Genomic DNA, 15,392 nt, shown 5'->3' with positions numbered 1-15,392 from the left:
TGTTGATTCAGACAACCTTCACCAACGAATGCTCGGATAACAATGATCAGAAACCTTAAACGCCACCTTTTGGTGTAATTTTGATTTTTTTGCTTTTCTCCACACATTTTTGTTGTTTTTCCCATACAAACTTCTACGATAAAAAGCGACTTTTATACCTTAACCGATTTGGATCAAAATTACCTAAAGAATCGAACCAGGGGGTATCTCTTAAGATTTTCCAAAATTGGACATTGGACAATGGACATTGTCCATGCACGTTGTTTCAAATAGTGCTAAATGTAATTGATTACACCAAAATGTCTATAAGTAAGGGTTTTATGTATAAATCGAAAAAATCTCAAATTGTTTCAGTATTAGGCTGTAACATGACTTTTGGCGGGCATTCAGAAACTCGTTCTACTGAAAGTGCCCTTAAACCAGAAGATATTTTTGAACTCTTTTTCAATAACACTTGAATCATGAAACTTAAAAACTAAATATAACTATTCTTACTGTAAAATGGTTCTAATAGTTAGATAATGTAATCCGTTTCCCGATTCTTACTCAATTTTATTTAGAAAACATGACTCAATGTTTTCATTTGGGTGAAAAACTTTTAAACCCTTTACAAAATTTCTAAAACTACTTCTTGAAGCAACTTTGAACACTTATCTACCCACTTCAGAATATATGGTGCCAAAATCATCAATTCAAATATGTTTTTTTTCTACATGTTGTTTATAGAAGCGTTGTTTATATCTTGATTCTTTTTAGATTACAATTAATTATAATTTACCATCATTGCGCCAAGAGTGAATGACACTATCTACGACCTTAATTCGTTTTGATTTATTTTGCAAAAATATTCATATCAAATTTATATCCAGTTTAAAATCAATTAAAACAGAATAGAATTTAAACGAGTATTTTTTTGTTGCCCAATAGGTATTTGGGTTAAGTTCACTGCGAACACCTGAGACTGCTATCTTTTGTGATGTACTCTGGTTACTTTCCATATTACAAATTAATCGTATCCATGGGATCGGAAGACGAGGGGTTATTTTGCAGACATGGTTTATTCCAATTCGGCGCGATACAGTCGATGAACTGTATGACATTCTTAGGATGGGTGTGGTGCCATACATCGTACGGCGTAAGAAGGTGCGATAAAAAAACCGCAACCTTCGAGACACAAGTTCTCCGCAGAAGCAGAGTAAATGTGCCGAGCTTTCTAGCTCAATTAAACAAAAACGACAGAGGTTGTTAGGCCACATGCCGATTTTGTGCAGGTGAAATTTAGCAGGACAGTGTCCTGTTAGAAGCCCTGCAAGTATTCGTAGTTTCCTACGGTTTAAGCCAAGAAGTTTCTAGGCATTTGAAGGACTTGGAGTGATACGAGTTTTAGCTTGTCTCAATTCACGCATCTCTTACGATTGTCTCCAATTAGTTATTTCTTGCTTCACGGCACTTTTGAGATTCCAGGGAACGGCGACTTTATAATTACGGCCATTCATTGTTTGCTTTCAATAATGTTTGAAGAGGGAATACTAGCAAACCAAACCCCCAAATTTAGTTGACATTTCGCAGAAAAGCTACATCTATATAATTTGTACAGCTAAAAAGCTTTGGCCACAACAAAGCAAGAGATAAGATTAGTACTGCTTAGGCCAATTGGAGTTATCAAGTGATAAAACACTTAGTGCGCCGGCCACGAATCTCAGTTACAGCTTAGCACTCAGTTGAAAATGTTGACCCTGAACAGATTATTTTTTGTTACGCTTCTTTCGCTAGGAGTTTTAACCATTGTTACAGGAAATCGTTAGTATTTAAACAATAACACTATGAAGTAACTGTTGATTACAATTTTGCGCTTTCGTTAACTACAGGACTGACCGTGGAAGAAGTGTTGGCTCGTGTAAACCGAATACCTGCAAAGTTGCAAAATGTTTTAGCCCAAGTGACAAATGAGGTGGACTTCAAGCTGCCCAGACGAGGGGATAATTCTACCCGTATAGTGGGTGGTACAGCAACGACCATCGAGGACTATCCCCATCAGATTGCTCTGCTTTACGGTGGCAGACAAATTTGTGGTGGTTCGATCATATCCCACACTTGGGTGGCTACTGCTGCCCACTGCGTCGACTACTACCCACAGAATGAGGATGTTTGTTTAAGGTTTGATTGATTCCGTAGGTCGGCAATAAATTTCAAACCATCTTACAGCTAACCATTCGCGCTGGAAGTTCGTCCCGATCGTCAGGTGGGTCAATCCACGCGGTATACTACTATCATATTCACGAAAACTACAGCCCGGACGATTATCCCTACGATGTGGCCACGATCCGTGTTCGGACTCCGTTCAGTGGTGCGGCGCGCGTAATTCCGCTGACCACCGCGGAATGGATCGCCGGAACGGAAGCCACAGTCACCGGATGGGGTGTGAACGCAGCAGGTCAAACGCCGGACAATCTGTTCCGAGTGTCGCTTCCCGTGGTGGACCGCATCACGTGTAACCAACAGTGGATGGGCGAGATAACAGACGAGTATTATACTGCCCCACGGGGCTGTAAAATAAGTTTGCTTTCAATTGCTTGAGATATCCATTTAATCGTTTTAGTATGATTTGTGCCGGCGCCGTGGGAATTGACGCGTGCGTCGGTGACAGCGGAGGACCGGCGGTTCAGGATGACGTGCTGTACGGGATTGTGTCCTGGGGTGCCACAGCCTGTGGAAATGGCATGCCCGGGGTCTACACCAACATTGCTCACCCCTCGATTCGGGATTTCATTTGGCGAACTTCGATGGTATAGCTTTCGGGAAACAAAGTGTTATAGGCCAATAAATTACAAATTACAAAAAAATGCATAGAAACGTCTTGTTATAAAATGCTTATTTATCTTTTTCCAGAAATTAAATGCAATCCAAACTCGATTATCCGAAGGCCTCGGAAAAATCACTTCGGATAATCGAATCACGATTTTTTTTTCTTGTCTTATTTTTAATGGTCGAGCTTAAGTATGAGCCATAAACTACTCTAAAATGATTTAGAATTTTTAAATCCAAGATGGTGGCCAAAATGGCGGTATTGAAAAAATACATTTTATTATTTAAAAGACAATCAAATATTCAAATTTGACCAAAATGGGGTCGCAGAACTCGAATTTGATGTTAAAAGTATTTATTCAATTATCCGAAATCCCATACAAACCTTCGGATAATCGAACTTGTCCAGATTATCCAAAGCCTCGATTATCCGAAGTTTGTGTAAAACTTTTACACCAACCCAGCTTCAAGTATTTACCTTTTGATGAACGTGATAAAAAAATACTATCATTATTTTTCTTTGCAAGTCATCGATTTTATTATTTGGATTCTTTAGCAATGTTGAGCAACAGTGAGGAATAACACCACTTATAATCTTATACAAATATGTATCTTTGCCTGGATGTGATTAAAAAAGTCAAACAAAAGATCTGATAAGGTGAATCGAAAAAAAAAAATCTATTTTGTACAGACACTATTGGAACAGTTTAAATCGCTCTGATGTCCAAATTCTCTCGCGAATCCATATTTTGGAGAAGAAAACAAGATTCAAATAACATGCAATTACCCTCCACCCTTCAGCTATAAAATAAAATTCGACATTCACATCATAGTCTTTCAATCGCCTCTAAACTCCAGTTTTATTCCGGATAAAGTCACGAATCTCCACGTTCGCAACATCGGTGAAAACCGCCGGCATTTCGATGGCACACTTTCGCGAGCCCCAGGACACAATTCCCACCTGGTATCCGTTGCAGATCAACGGGCCGCCGCTATCTCCGTTGCACGTGTCCTCGCCAACCACGCCACCGGCACATATCATGCTGGAAATTTGTTGGAAATTTTAATGGTTTTTGCAGCGAGTTAAAAATTACAGATGATTTACGTATCCGTTATCTGCTCGATCCAAACAGCTTCGCAAACTTTCCTCGGCTGAATCAGAACTTGGAGCTCTTGAAGAATCAACGGGACGTAGCTGTCCTCTGCCGTTCCCCAGCCAATTACGGTCGCCAGCTGGTCGGGACAACCGGTTGTTATGGTGTTGTCCACCAGCTTGATGGGCGCCAGGAAGTCGATCAAGAAATTCTCCGAGATTCGTAAAACGGTCACATCGTAGTTGAAGGTTTCCTTTTCGTACTTTTCGTGAATAATGTACTCAACAACGTGGAATACGTACCCTCCCTCTATACGGTGGGGACTTCCTCCGCGAAGCGTTATCTATACCAAGAGGATAAGTTAGCAATATAATTCAAAGATGTTAAAGCACAATCCACAATACCCAGGCTGGTGAGAATCCTTCATCCAAGCAGTGAGCTGCGGACACAGCCCACTTGTTCGATATGATCGATGCACCACAAATGTGATTTCCAGCGTAACGCAACGAAAGTTGGTATGGAAAGGCGTCGATCGTCGTTGGATCACCCCCAACTATGAATGGGGAGAACTTCTCTGCCGGAGAGTAAGTTTTCAGATCCGCCAAGATAATATCCGGAGGCCAGATTAGATACTTCCTCAATAGCTCAAACAGCCTTGGCTGGCGACGATGATATGCCAGATAAACGATATCCGCTGAAAAATAACTCAAAGAGTTGGTTTTGATCAACTACTAAGAAAACCTCAATGTTACCAGTCGTCGAGGCATCGCAAAACTGCACTCCAACGCAGATTGCAGCGAAAACCACAAGGAAACTTAGTGCAAACTTCATCTTTAAACGTAGAATTTAGAACGGCAACCAACGAACTCGCGGTCGCGTTGGCACGCAAATGAGATAAATTTTGCCGAAATCTTTACCAAACCCAGCATCCCCGGATATCTCGGGTACACCGCGGTGATTCGGTTATCTGAAGCATTGTTTAAAAGTGCGCGGATAAAAAAAAATCTGCAAGACTGTTTGTCCAAGATACTCTTGTCTGGCAAACATCCGAACTTAATAGCACACCCCATACAGTCCAAGATATGGCGTTATTTTAACGCAGACGTAGTCAGATAACTTTTTTATAGAAAAAAAATCGAGATGTGACTTAGTGAGTGTTTGCATTATCATTAGAAATAGTAATATGTGGTAGACAAACATAAGATTAAAACATGTTTTGCTCGTGAAAAGTTGTACATTTTGACGAAAAGAAACGGCCACTGGATGAACAACATCAATACGGGCTCGTCCATAAACCATGTGATCTTCTCAGAAGGGAGGGGTCTTGAAATGACCATGTATAGAGGGTTACATAAAGTAGGTCTTTATTCAACGGTACCTAGTTAAGAAAGACTACGACAAGACGATGAACGTTTTGCATGAATTGTAAGCTTAAACATTCAACTAAGTCTAGCTGATAAGGGTATTTAATCATATGAACTCTTCGAATCATGACAAGCGTTTGACAAACCGGCATTTTCAAAATGTTAGGCGTAACTTGATCCCCTTTCCACATTTTGAAGAAATCTTAACCAAAATGTTTCTTATTCATTAAAACTTTTGATTTTCTATAAGTTACAGCAATTTCACATAAAACCAGTACGATTGTGTTCAAAATATAACATGTTTAGTATGTAAAATATTTAAAAACTTAAAATATTATTTTAGACCAAAATTGAGCATGTTTACAAAAGCTGGTAATTTTTGTTTACAAAAAAATTGCAAATGGTTCAAACTGCAGTAAGTCATGTTCAACTATACTAAAGGAAACCATGTACGAAGTACCAAACCAATTAATAATGCTTGAGGCTGATTCCAGTGACTGTAAATATGCAGGGATCAAGTCTCCCTAAACGAACTTTTTTAAACAATTGATTGTAAAATAGTATGACGATAAATTTATCATCAAATGCGTAAGTGTTTTGTAGTTGATATGTTTATCAAACAATTCAAGTACAAACAATATTTTTTTAAATATTTTTTTAGTGATTTCAATCATATCGAAACAAAGAAAAATGAAAGACCGATTTGTCCACATGGTTTATGACCGGTCCCTAAGGGCCATCCATAAACCTCGTGGACACTTTGGGGGGGAGGGTAGGCGATTGTCCACAAGAGAGGGGGGGGGGGTGAGATTTCAAAAAAATGTCCACGTGGTCTACGGAAATGACCTGAAACTGGGAGACTGAAATTTGGGCTAGAGGTCAAATTTAAAATGCGAAATTCTAAATATTTTCTGTTGTGAACATGCTTGATTCTGAACTAAATATAAACATTTTATTTTTTTTTCAATATTTTTCTAATAAAACTCTTCATATTTTTTAACATCCGTACAAGATTTAGAATTAATGTTAAATTATGTGTGGAGAGTCAATAATTCTACAAAACAATACTTTTTTCCAAATTTTGCAAAATTGATTTAGCCAGAAAAAATAGCAAGAGAAATGCATATGAAAATATGAATATCGAGAAAAAATGTGGTATAGGCTTTTAAAACAAATTCTGAAGATTTGTCATTATTTCTGACAAAAAAGTCAGCGCACAGAATCATGATTTCGGATAAAGTAAAGGACAAAACAATACAATTATGAGATTGGTAAATCACTTTATTCATACATTTTGATACAAAACAAATGTGTGAAATTAGTTTTCGAAAATACGGTAGCAAAATTGATTACAGTTTTATTTAATAATATGCTTACGTAAATGCTTGAAATCATGAGGAAATGAATCGATTGTTGTAAATTGTTCGAAATATGTATAGCATTACTGAGTACGGTATCGTTCGATTTCGAGTTGCATTATAATAATGTACCGCAAAAAGTTCTGTTGAGATCCTATCCACTTTAGCGGCAAGAGTATCGATACAAAATGCAGTGAAAAACTAAACATGATGTGTTGAAATCTTATGACAATATAACCAAAACTTAAAATTTAAAAATAAATACGTATATTCTACAAAAAAAAACATAGAATAATTTTAAACAAAAAAAAAGAACACAAGAAAACTGCACATAAAGCTTCATGCAAATGCAAAACTAGATGGCCTCTAGAACTATGCACATCGTCACACGGTTGGTTTTGTTCGACTAATTTACTTCTTCTGATGCTGCCATTTTTAGTACGTCCTAACGTAAAATCCCTGCTGGAGAAACCCCTTTTTTCTCCCTCCTCACTGCTACACTGCAAAATGACTAACACGCGGCGGTTGTGTATAAATATCGTTCGATGTCGTAATGCACTGCTGGCCAGCGCTAATGGCGCTTGGACTTGAAGATGATTTGCGGCTCCGAGCGCAGCGAATCCGTCAGATATTGGGTTTTGGTAACCTGCTGGAAGTAGCGCTTCTCGTTCGGTGAATTGATCTTGTAGACTATCGGCCGCACCCCGACGTTGTGCCACAAGGTGGAGATTTGCCTGGAATGGGTTTAACTTCAAAACTCGATTCTTGGTATAAAAAATAGAAAGAACATCTTACGCGTTGAACTCATCCTTGTGGATGAAGACAAGGCTGATGCCGATGACCGGGGCGATGATGTTCCGGAAAATGGCTCCGTAAACGGACATCAGGATGGTCGACGCACTAAAGTATTGCTGGGCACGTGACAGCGCCAGTTTGTCCATCCAGAGACCACATACCAGATCCGGGCAGTGCTGGCGCAACTAGTTGAATAAGTTTGAAGAAAGAAAGATTTTTTTTTAATAAAATTTTCAAAAGTGTAAGGTTCCACCATTTTCGCATTTTGCTAATCTATTTTTTTAATACAAAAAATTAGAAGACACATTTTTGTATCATCAACTAAGGTGAATCGAGACTACCGTTCATAGATACAATAGCATTTGTGAATTATCCCGGACAAATCTAGAACAAATTTTGGACGAAGGGGAGGCACGTGCCTCCCCCCGCCACGAAACACGATAAAGGGAATCATCGCCAAATCAGCAGAGATTTTCCTGGCTTGATTTTGCTGATATTTACCAAAAACTTCGTCAAACCAGCGAAATTTTCGCTAAACCAGCAGCTGGGTAAATCAAAACCAGCAACATAGTTCTGTGGGATTATTTTCGCCGATTACTGCCAAAAATATCTGACAGCTTAAATAAAATCTAGCAAAATTATTTGCTGTTTTAGCATTGTTCTCTACCTCTCTGACAGTACTTCTATCGAGAAATTAAAAGTGAGAGTGTATGCGTGCAACATGGAGTTAAACTTTTTGAAAAGCCTTGTTAAGCTTCACATCAACTGCACAGAAAGTTCAACTCCATGTTGCGATTTGACAGCTCGATTGTTAGACGTAGCTGCAAAACTGGCTGTTTTGGTACTCATTTCAGAATTTATAAAAAAAAAAGTCTGATCTACGTGCGTATGTATCGAGAAATTAAAAGTGAGAGTGTGTGCGTGCAACATGGAGTTAAACTTTTCAAAGTGCCATGGTAACCTTCACAGCAACTTCATAGAAAGTTTAACTCCATGCTGCACACACTCTCACTTTTAATTTCTCGATAGAGTAATCTGAGTGCGTATGTATTGCGTGTACGTACACGAGAATAAAGTGAGGTTAAATTTTGTCAGCCATCAAAACCAAATGGTGCGCTAGTGTGCGTACGCGAAACGTCATAAAGCTCTATTCCAAAGTGTTTTAGTACGAATAAGTGAGACGCGGTTTAGGGTTAACAATGATTTCACTTTATTCAGACACGTCCTTTCCGTACTCGCGACAAGAATGAATGAATAGAAAGAGAGAGCAGGAAAGATGAATGACAGTTGGAGAAGGGAAGCGTCCACGAAAGGCGTGACGTGGGATGTTCATGAAAACCGTAACACAAAGCTTACAAAATCGTTATGTTAAGGGGAAATTTGTTAGAACAAATAGACTTTTGTTTTGAAATGACTTATTTACTTTTATTTACTTATTTATCATGTTTTCGTCTGTCATAGCTTCCAGTATAGAGCTTTATGACGTTTCACGTACGCTACCATTTGATTTTGCTGGCCAGACAAAATTTAACCTCACTTTCTTTCGTGTACGTACACGCAATCGAGAAATTAAAAGTGAGAGTGTGTGCGTGCAACATGGAGTTAAACTTTTCAAAGTGCCATGGTAATCTTCACAGAAAGTTTAACTCCATGTTGCACACACTCTCACTTTTAATTTCTCGATACATACGCAAGTAGATAACTTTATTGTTTTTTTTTTTTTTTTTCATTGTTTACGTTACAAAATCTGCAAGAAAAAACCGCAGACTCAGTTCAAAAAACCGCTGATCCAGTGAAAAAACCCTCTAGACCAGAAAAAAGTTGCAGTGCTACAAAGATAACCACCATGATGAAGAACTTTATAGGTACTTGAATAGCACGTCCCGAGATGGGAAAGGGTGTTTCATGTTTCATTGCTACTACGTATACTGCCCATAATTGAAAATTCGGCTATTATGCCAAATCAATGGTGGGCAGTATAGAGCTCTTAGACGAAGTTCTTCGTCAATAGTTTCCAAAGCTTTTTCGATCCTGCTAAAAAAAGGCTTATTCTACCGTTTTTTTTACAAAATCCTGCCAATGATTGGCATAACATTCTTCTGGAAGCTTGCAATGAAACTATGCTATTGTAACCTACCTGATAGATCGCCACCGGAGACGAGCAGCAGAACACAATTCGCTTGGTAAAGAGCGAGTTTTTGCCGATGGCCTCCTGCAAGATTTCAACCATCTTTGCGTTGGTGTGCGACGCCAGCAGGAACACGGTCAGCTCGTTCGTTTCCAGCAACTTCAGCAACCGCTCGAACGTGAGAACCTTTTCCGGCTGAAAGTGCTGACTGTCGGAAGAAATGGAAACTGGGTTTAGTTTTTGTTTGGTACTGATTCCTAAGGGTCCACTAACCCCAGTGGATGATGTTCGGTGATGTTAAGGTTTTCGAGTGCATTCAGCTTGAGCCCGTGAACCGGCAGGTTGATGTTGGCCTTCTCCAGGGTCGATCGGTGCAGCACTACCAGGTGGCCGTCGTTTGTGATGCTTAGGTCGAGCAGTATGTTGAAGCATTTTTGCGAAAGACACTGAGAAAGAAAGGTTTTCAAGTAAGTGTGTCAAAGGTGAAACTTCAGCACAGTGAGTCATACATGGTTGATGGCGGCGAGAGAGTTCTCCGGTGCGTCGAAGGCCCCACCCAGAATTGGCCAGTATAGCACCTCGGAACCGACCTCCTTTTCGCTGCGGTGAAGCATCGATTGCACAACCTCGCCGGCAGGGCATTTCAACTTGACAAACTTGGACGCAATGCAAACCAAAAAGAACAGCAACATCAACCACGGTATTCCGACCGAGGCAAAGTTACAGCACAGCCACAGTGCATTGAACAGAAAAGTGAAGCATGTCGTTAAGAACCAAAATAGCTGATAGATCATCTTCAACACTTTGACGATTGTCGTAAAATACATGTAGATTGGCGATGCCTCCTCATGAGATGCACCCTGATTGTTGGTAGCTTAAGCTAGCAGCTATGGCAAAATCGAATTTCGACTAAACAAAGTCACCACATTTTTCACGACACTTTTTCCAGCACAGAAAAGTTTCGGAAAAAAAACACCTTTTCTTCTCGCCCCCTTAATCTATATGTACATACTGTTCGAACGACTCGGTGAATCTGTCATGGTTCACAGAAAAAAAAGAGACAGATTGTACCGCAATACTGCTCTTGCATGCCTGGAAGCATATCGAACCGATGAAGTCATTGCGCATGCTGCTGCTATCTTCACTTCCCATCACAGCCGTTCGTACATTTTGCACAATGTAGGTACGTATTGGTCGGATACACAGGCGGCTTTTGACAGGTCGAAGACAAGCTGAGCATAGAGGTTGGTAGTGGGAGGTAGAAAGAGGAGAGGTCGTTTACAAACAACATATCCCATAGAGTACCGCTAAACGTCACCCACTGCGATGTTTCGTTTATGCTCTGGCGATGTTTCTGGTATGCTGTCAGCAGCATACACCCAAAACGATCCATCATGGTTGCCTCCTCTATAACAGACTTCACTCTGGAAACGTTCTACAGCCGACTCTCTGGCTGTCGATATATATCGACATCAATATTGCTCCAGCTGTCAATAAATTTGTCAGTCCCTTCAAAAAGCATGCATAGATTTTTCGTTCTATAATTTGATACCTCCCGCTCTCGACGGTCTCTTCAACATCGACAACGAGAGAGTTCACTATAAGGCTAAGTACGAAGATCGGAAGAAACGCGGTCAAGAAAAGTTGCGCATTACGTGATTCTTAAATTCTTAAATTATTCTTAACTTCTTAAATTCTAAACTTCTTAAATTCTAAACTTCTAAGCTTCTTAACTTCTTAACTTCTTAACTTTTTAACTTCTTAACTTCTTAACTTCTTAACTCCTTAACTTCTTAACTTTTTAACTTCTTAACTTCTTAACTTCTTAACTTCCTAACTTCTTAACTTCTTTACTTCTTTACTTCTTTACTTCTTTACTTCTTTACTTCTTCACTTCTTTATTTCTTAACTTCTTTACTTCTTTACTTCTTTACTTCTTTACTTCTTTACTTCTTTACTTCTTTACTTCTTTACTTCTTTACTTCTTTACTTCTTTACTTCTTTACTTCTTTACTTCTTTACTTCTTTACTTCTTAACTTCTTAACTTCTTAACTTCTTTACTTCTTTACTTCTTTACTTCTTTGCTTCTTTACTTCTTTACTTCTTTACTTCTTTACTTCTTTACTTCTTTACTTCTTTACTTCTTTACTTCTTTACTTCTTTACTTCTTTACTTCTTTACTTCTTTACTTCTTTACTTCTTTACTTCTTTACTTCTTTACTTCTTTACTTCTTTACTTCTTTACTTCTTTACTTCTTTACTTCTTTACTTCTTTACTTCTTTACTTCTTTACTTCTTTACTTCTTTACTTCTTTACTTCTTTACTTCTTTACTTCTTTACTTCTTTACTTCTTTACTTCTTTACTTCTTTACTTCTTTACTTCTTTACTTCTTTACTTCTTTACTTCTTTACTTCTTTACTTCTTTACTTCTTTACTTCTTTACTTCTTTACTTCTTTACTTCTTTACTTCTTTACTTCTTTACTTCTTTACTTCTTTACTTCTTTACTTATTTACTTCTTTACTTCTTTACTTCTTTACTTCTTTACTTCTTTACTTCTTTACTTCTTTACTTCATTACTTCTTTACTTCTTTACTTCTTTACTTCTTTACTTCTTTACTTCTTTACTTCTTTACTTCTTTACTTCTTTACTTCTTTACTTCTTTACTTCTTTACTTCTTTACTTCTTTACTTCTTTACTTCTTTACTTCTTTACTTCTTTACTTCTTTACTTCTTTACTTCTTTACTTCTTTACTTCTTTACTTCTTTACTTCATTACTTCTTTACTTCTTTACTTCTTTACTTCTTTACTTCTTTACTTCTTTACTTCTTTACTTCTTTACTTCTTTACTTCTTTACTTCTTTACTTCATTACTTCTTTACTTCTTATGTTTGGAGCATTTTTGGAGTCATATTTTAGGTCAGAGAAATTTTGAGAAGAAAAAAAATCAAATTTCATGTTGCAATTCCGTACACACAAAGAAAAATTACTCTAAATTTAAAAAGATCGTTCGTTGGATTAAAAGTTCGCGTTGGTGAATATTCGTAGAAAGTTCAAACTTTTTAATTTAAAAGTTGGAAGTTTTTGATATTACCATGCATTTCTGGAACAAAATTGTTGTATCGGTAAAAGTTTTTTACTTTTATTATAAGAAGAAACTTTTTATGGCAACAATAAATAACATTTAACATTACAGTGATGATTTTCGAAAAATGTGATGGATTTTATTTCTATTTTTATTTTTATGTTAATATTAAAACTGCTGCTTATGCTGCTTAACATCGCGGCCTTCATTTTTGAGCGCGACAGCGATGTAGAGAACAGGGTGGTCTCGTTGCCGGCCATCATCAGGACAGGCTTGGAAGAGTTGGCCATTGGGTGGTGATTCGGGAAGAGAAGTGGACGTTTTCAGACTGGGAAGTGAAGCGCCTGAACCGATAGTTCCCGATCACTTCGTCCTCTTTCGAGAATGACACAGATGTTGCCAGTTCATTCGGCCGAAGCTGCGCCGTCGCGAGTTGAGCGTTTGCGGGCGGGCGTTGCTGAAAGAGTTTGAAAGTAAATTAAATTGGCTAGACACTGAACACATTCTCAATACTCACTGGTGAATTCTTCGGTATTCCAGCTAGCTGTTCTTGATCAGGTTCGTCGGATATCGCTCCAACCTCTAGAAGTAATCCGAGTACGACAGCTTCAGGACCTGCGGCTTTCGTACAGATGGTCCTTCCAGAACTGGTGCAAACTGTTCTTCCGGATGTTTAGGTAATAGTCGTCAAACATGTCCCGCACCGAGAAATGGACTGCGGACCCTTAGGACATCCCACACTGTCCCGTCATCACTTCACCACCTCCGATCGCTTCTCGTCGTTTCCCTCTTCCCTCGGATCCTTCTCCTCACCGTTGAAATTTACTTTATCAAACTTGTTCAAAAAGCGGATGTAAGTCTGCTCTAACTTCAATCTCGTCTACCCACCCCGGGCCTCCACCACCGAATACAACCGGTGCAAATTCACATCCGCATAAACGGCGTCCTACAAAAACAAACAAAATTAAACACAAACGCCATCAAACACCCAAGCTTCCTTCTTACCCATTTCGGTCGTGAAACAACTGCAGATCCGGCAGGAAGCTGGCCTTATCCTTTTGAAAACCAACTTTTCCCTAATCCCCCATCCTTGTTCCGCACCATCCTCCTTCGAAGGTATCCGCGTTCAAGTCCTGAGAGAAAAGCCATAATAATATTTTGGAAAAAAAACCAAAATATAAATTAAAACATTTAGAAATTGAAATTAATATAAACATTAATAAAATTTAAATTCAAAAATTCAAATAAAAAATAAAAAAAGATCATAAGTTTGAAAATCATCAAAATTATAAATCTAGGGATTTGAAAACATAAATACAGTTCGTACTTGATGATACTCGCAAAAACGTCACTCATAAAAATTTCGTAGTAACAGTTCAATAGGGCGAATCTGCCATTGTAAACAAGCAGTCTATCCCCCTCTTACTTGACGTGAACTGTCACTTGAGCAAAAGGGATAGACTGCTTGTTTACAAATGCAGATTCGCCCTATTGAACTGTTACTACGAAATTTTTATGAGTGACGTTTTTGCGAGTATCATCAAGTACGAACTGTATTTATGTTTTCAAATCCCTAGATTTATAATTTTGATGATTTTCAAACTTATGATCTTTTTTTTATTTTTTATTTAAATTTTTGAATTTAAATTTTATTAATGTTTATATTAATTTCAATTTCTAAATGTTTTAATTTATATTTTGGTTTTTTTTTTTCCAAAATTATTATTATGGCTTTTCTCTCTGTTTTACTTCATCCTAGAAAAAAAAAATGTCCATAAAACTTTCGGCGTTTCAAGATTCTGCGTTCTGAGATTCAGCCTCATGAGGTTATTTTGGATTTAAAATTGTTTTTATTGAATATAACTTTATTTAACACTGGAACGCCCAACGCATGTCCAACTTACACGGACGCCCAAGTAAAAAGTAAATCTTTCCCTGTTCCTGAGGGGAACACCCTTGAAGAGTATCGGGGCCGGCATTTACAAAGCGGATTCAGTGGCAATTTCATTCTGAACTTAATGTTAACATGCTAAGGTTAATGTTAACATTCCATAGGTCGCCTCCCTAAGGTGTCGTGATAAGGTCCAGTTTGTGACGGTACACTACCTTCCCTTTACTAAGCAATCGAATCCAGAAGGGAAAAGATCACCAGGTTGTGTTGGTCCGAGCCGGGATTTGAACCCCGATCTGCCGCTTACTAGGCGGGAGCGTTACCACTAGGCTACGTGGCTCGGACGCCCAAGCCTCCCAAAAAAGTTGAAACGGTAACTTCAACTCGCTGGTTCTCGGGCATAACTCATCCAATCGGGACGATTCTTGTTTCCAGGGATTTGTACGAATGTCTAGATGATCCTTAAATTTTGCAGAACTTGATTTGAACAAATCTGTAATTTCTGCGACCGAAAACATCGTTCCAACTTTTTTAAAACGACAGCCTCCGCGGAATTTCTGGCGATTTTTTTTTACACGCGAAAAAAAAAGTTGGAAAGTTCTGCAAAGTTCTAGGATCATTTAGACATCCTAACAAATCACTCGAAAAAGGAATTGTCTTGATTGGGTGAGTTATGCTCGAGAACCAGCGAGTTGAAGTTACCGTTCCAGCTTTTTTGGAGCCTTGGGCGTTGGAATGTTAAACAATGGAGCAGCTGTGACTGAATGGTCACAGTGTTCGCTTTGCAAGCGAATGGTTCTGGGTTCGATTCCCATCTGCTCCCATCGAGAAAGTTTAGGACATAGAAATAGTGAATATGAACGAAAAA

General features: G+C 38.4%; 3 protein-coding genes across 3 annotated transcripts; 1 reads left to right on the top strand and 2 right to left on the bottom strand.

Annotated features, from left to right (window-relative positions):
* Window positions 1-1,667: 1,667 nt before the first annotated feature.
* On the top strand, window positions 1,668-2,856 carry LOC120419341 (trypsin beta-like). Its single transcript, XM_039582013.2, has 4 exons — window positions 1,668-1,800; window positions 1,869-2,146; window positions 2,206-2,525; window positions 2,600-2,856. Exons 1-4 carry the CDS (start codon window positions 1,728-1,730, stop codon window positions 2,790-2,792), a joined length of 864 nt encoding a protein of 287 aa, XP_039437947.1. The 5' UTR covers window positions 1,668-1,727; the 3' UTR covers window positions 2,793-2,856.
* Window positions 2,857-3,626: 770 nt separating this feature from the next.
* Window positions 3,627-4,798, bottom strand: LOC120419340 (chymotrypsin-1-like). Its single transcript, XM_039582012.2, has 4 exons — window positions 4,652-4,798; window positions 4,304-4,593; window positions 3,911-4,242; window positions 3,627-3,848 (listed from the first exon to the last, which is right to left on the bottom strand). The coding sequence occupies exons 1-4, from the start codon at window positions 4,728-4,730 to the stop codon at window positions 3,653-3,655; spliced, it is 897 nt and encodes a 298-aa protein (XP_039437946.1). The 5' UTR covers window positions 4,731-4,798; the 3' UTR covers window positions 3,627-3,652.
* A 1,725-nt stretch (window positions 4,799-6,523) lies between these two features.
* On the bottom strand, window positions 6,524-10,732 carry LOC120419360 (glycerophosphodiester phosphodiesterase 1). The gene is made up of 5 exons (XM_039582029.2): window positions 10,054-10,732; window positions 9,818-9,990; window positions 9,554-9,752; window positions 7,417-7,601; window positions 6,524-7,355 (listed from the first exon to the last, which is right to left on the bottom strand). The coding sequence occupies exons 1-5, from the start codon at window positions 10,369-10,371 to the stop codon at window positions 7,193-7,195; spliced, it is 1,038 nt and encodes a 345-aa protein (XP_039437963.1). The 5' UTR covers window positions 10,372-10,732; the 3' UTR covers window positions 6,524-7,192.
* Window positions 10,733-15,392: the final 4,660 nt, after the last annotated feature.

The sequence above is a fragment of the Culex pipiens genome, chromosome 3 (genome assembly GCF_016801865.2).
Source record: "Culex pipiens pallens isolate TS chromosome 3, TS_CPP_V2, whole genome shotgun sequence".
Classification (NCBI taxonomy): domain Eukaryota; kingdom Metazoa; phylum Arthropoda; class Insecta; order Diptera; family Culicidae; genus Culex; species Culex pipiens.
This window is presented reverse-complemented; position numbering and strand designations above follow the sequence as displayed.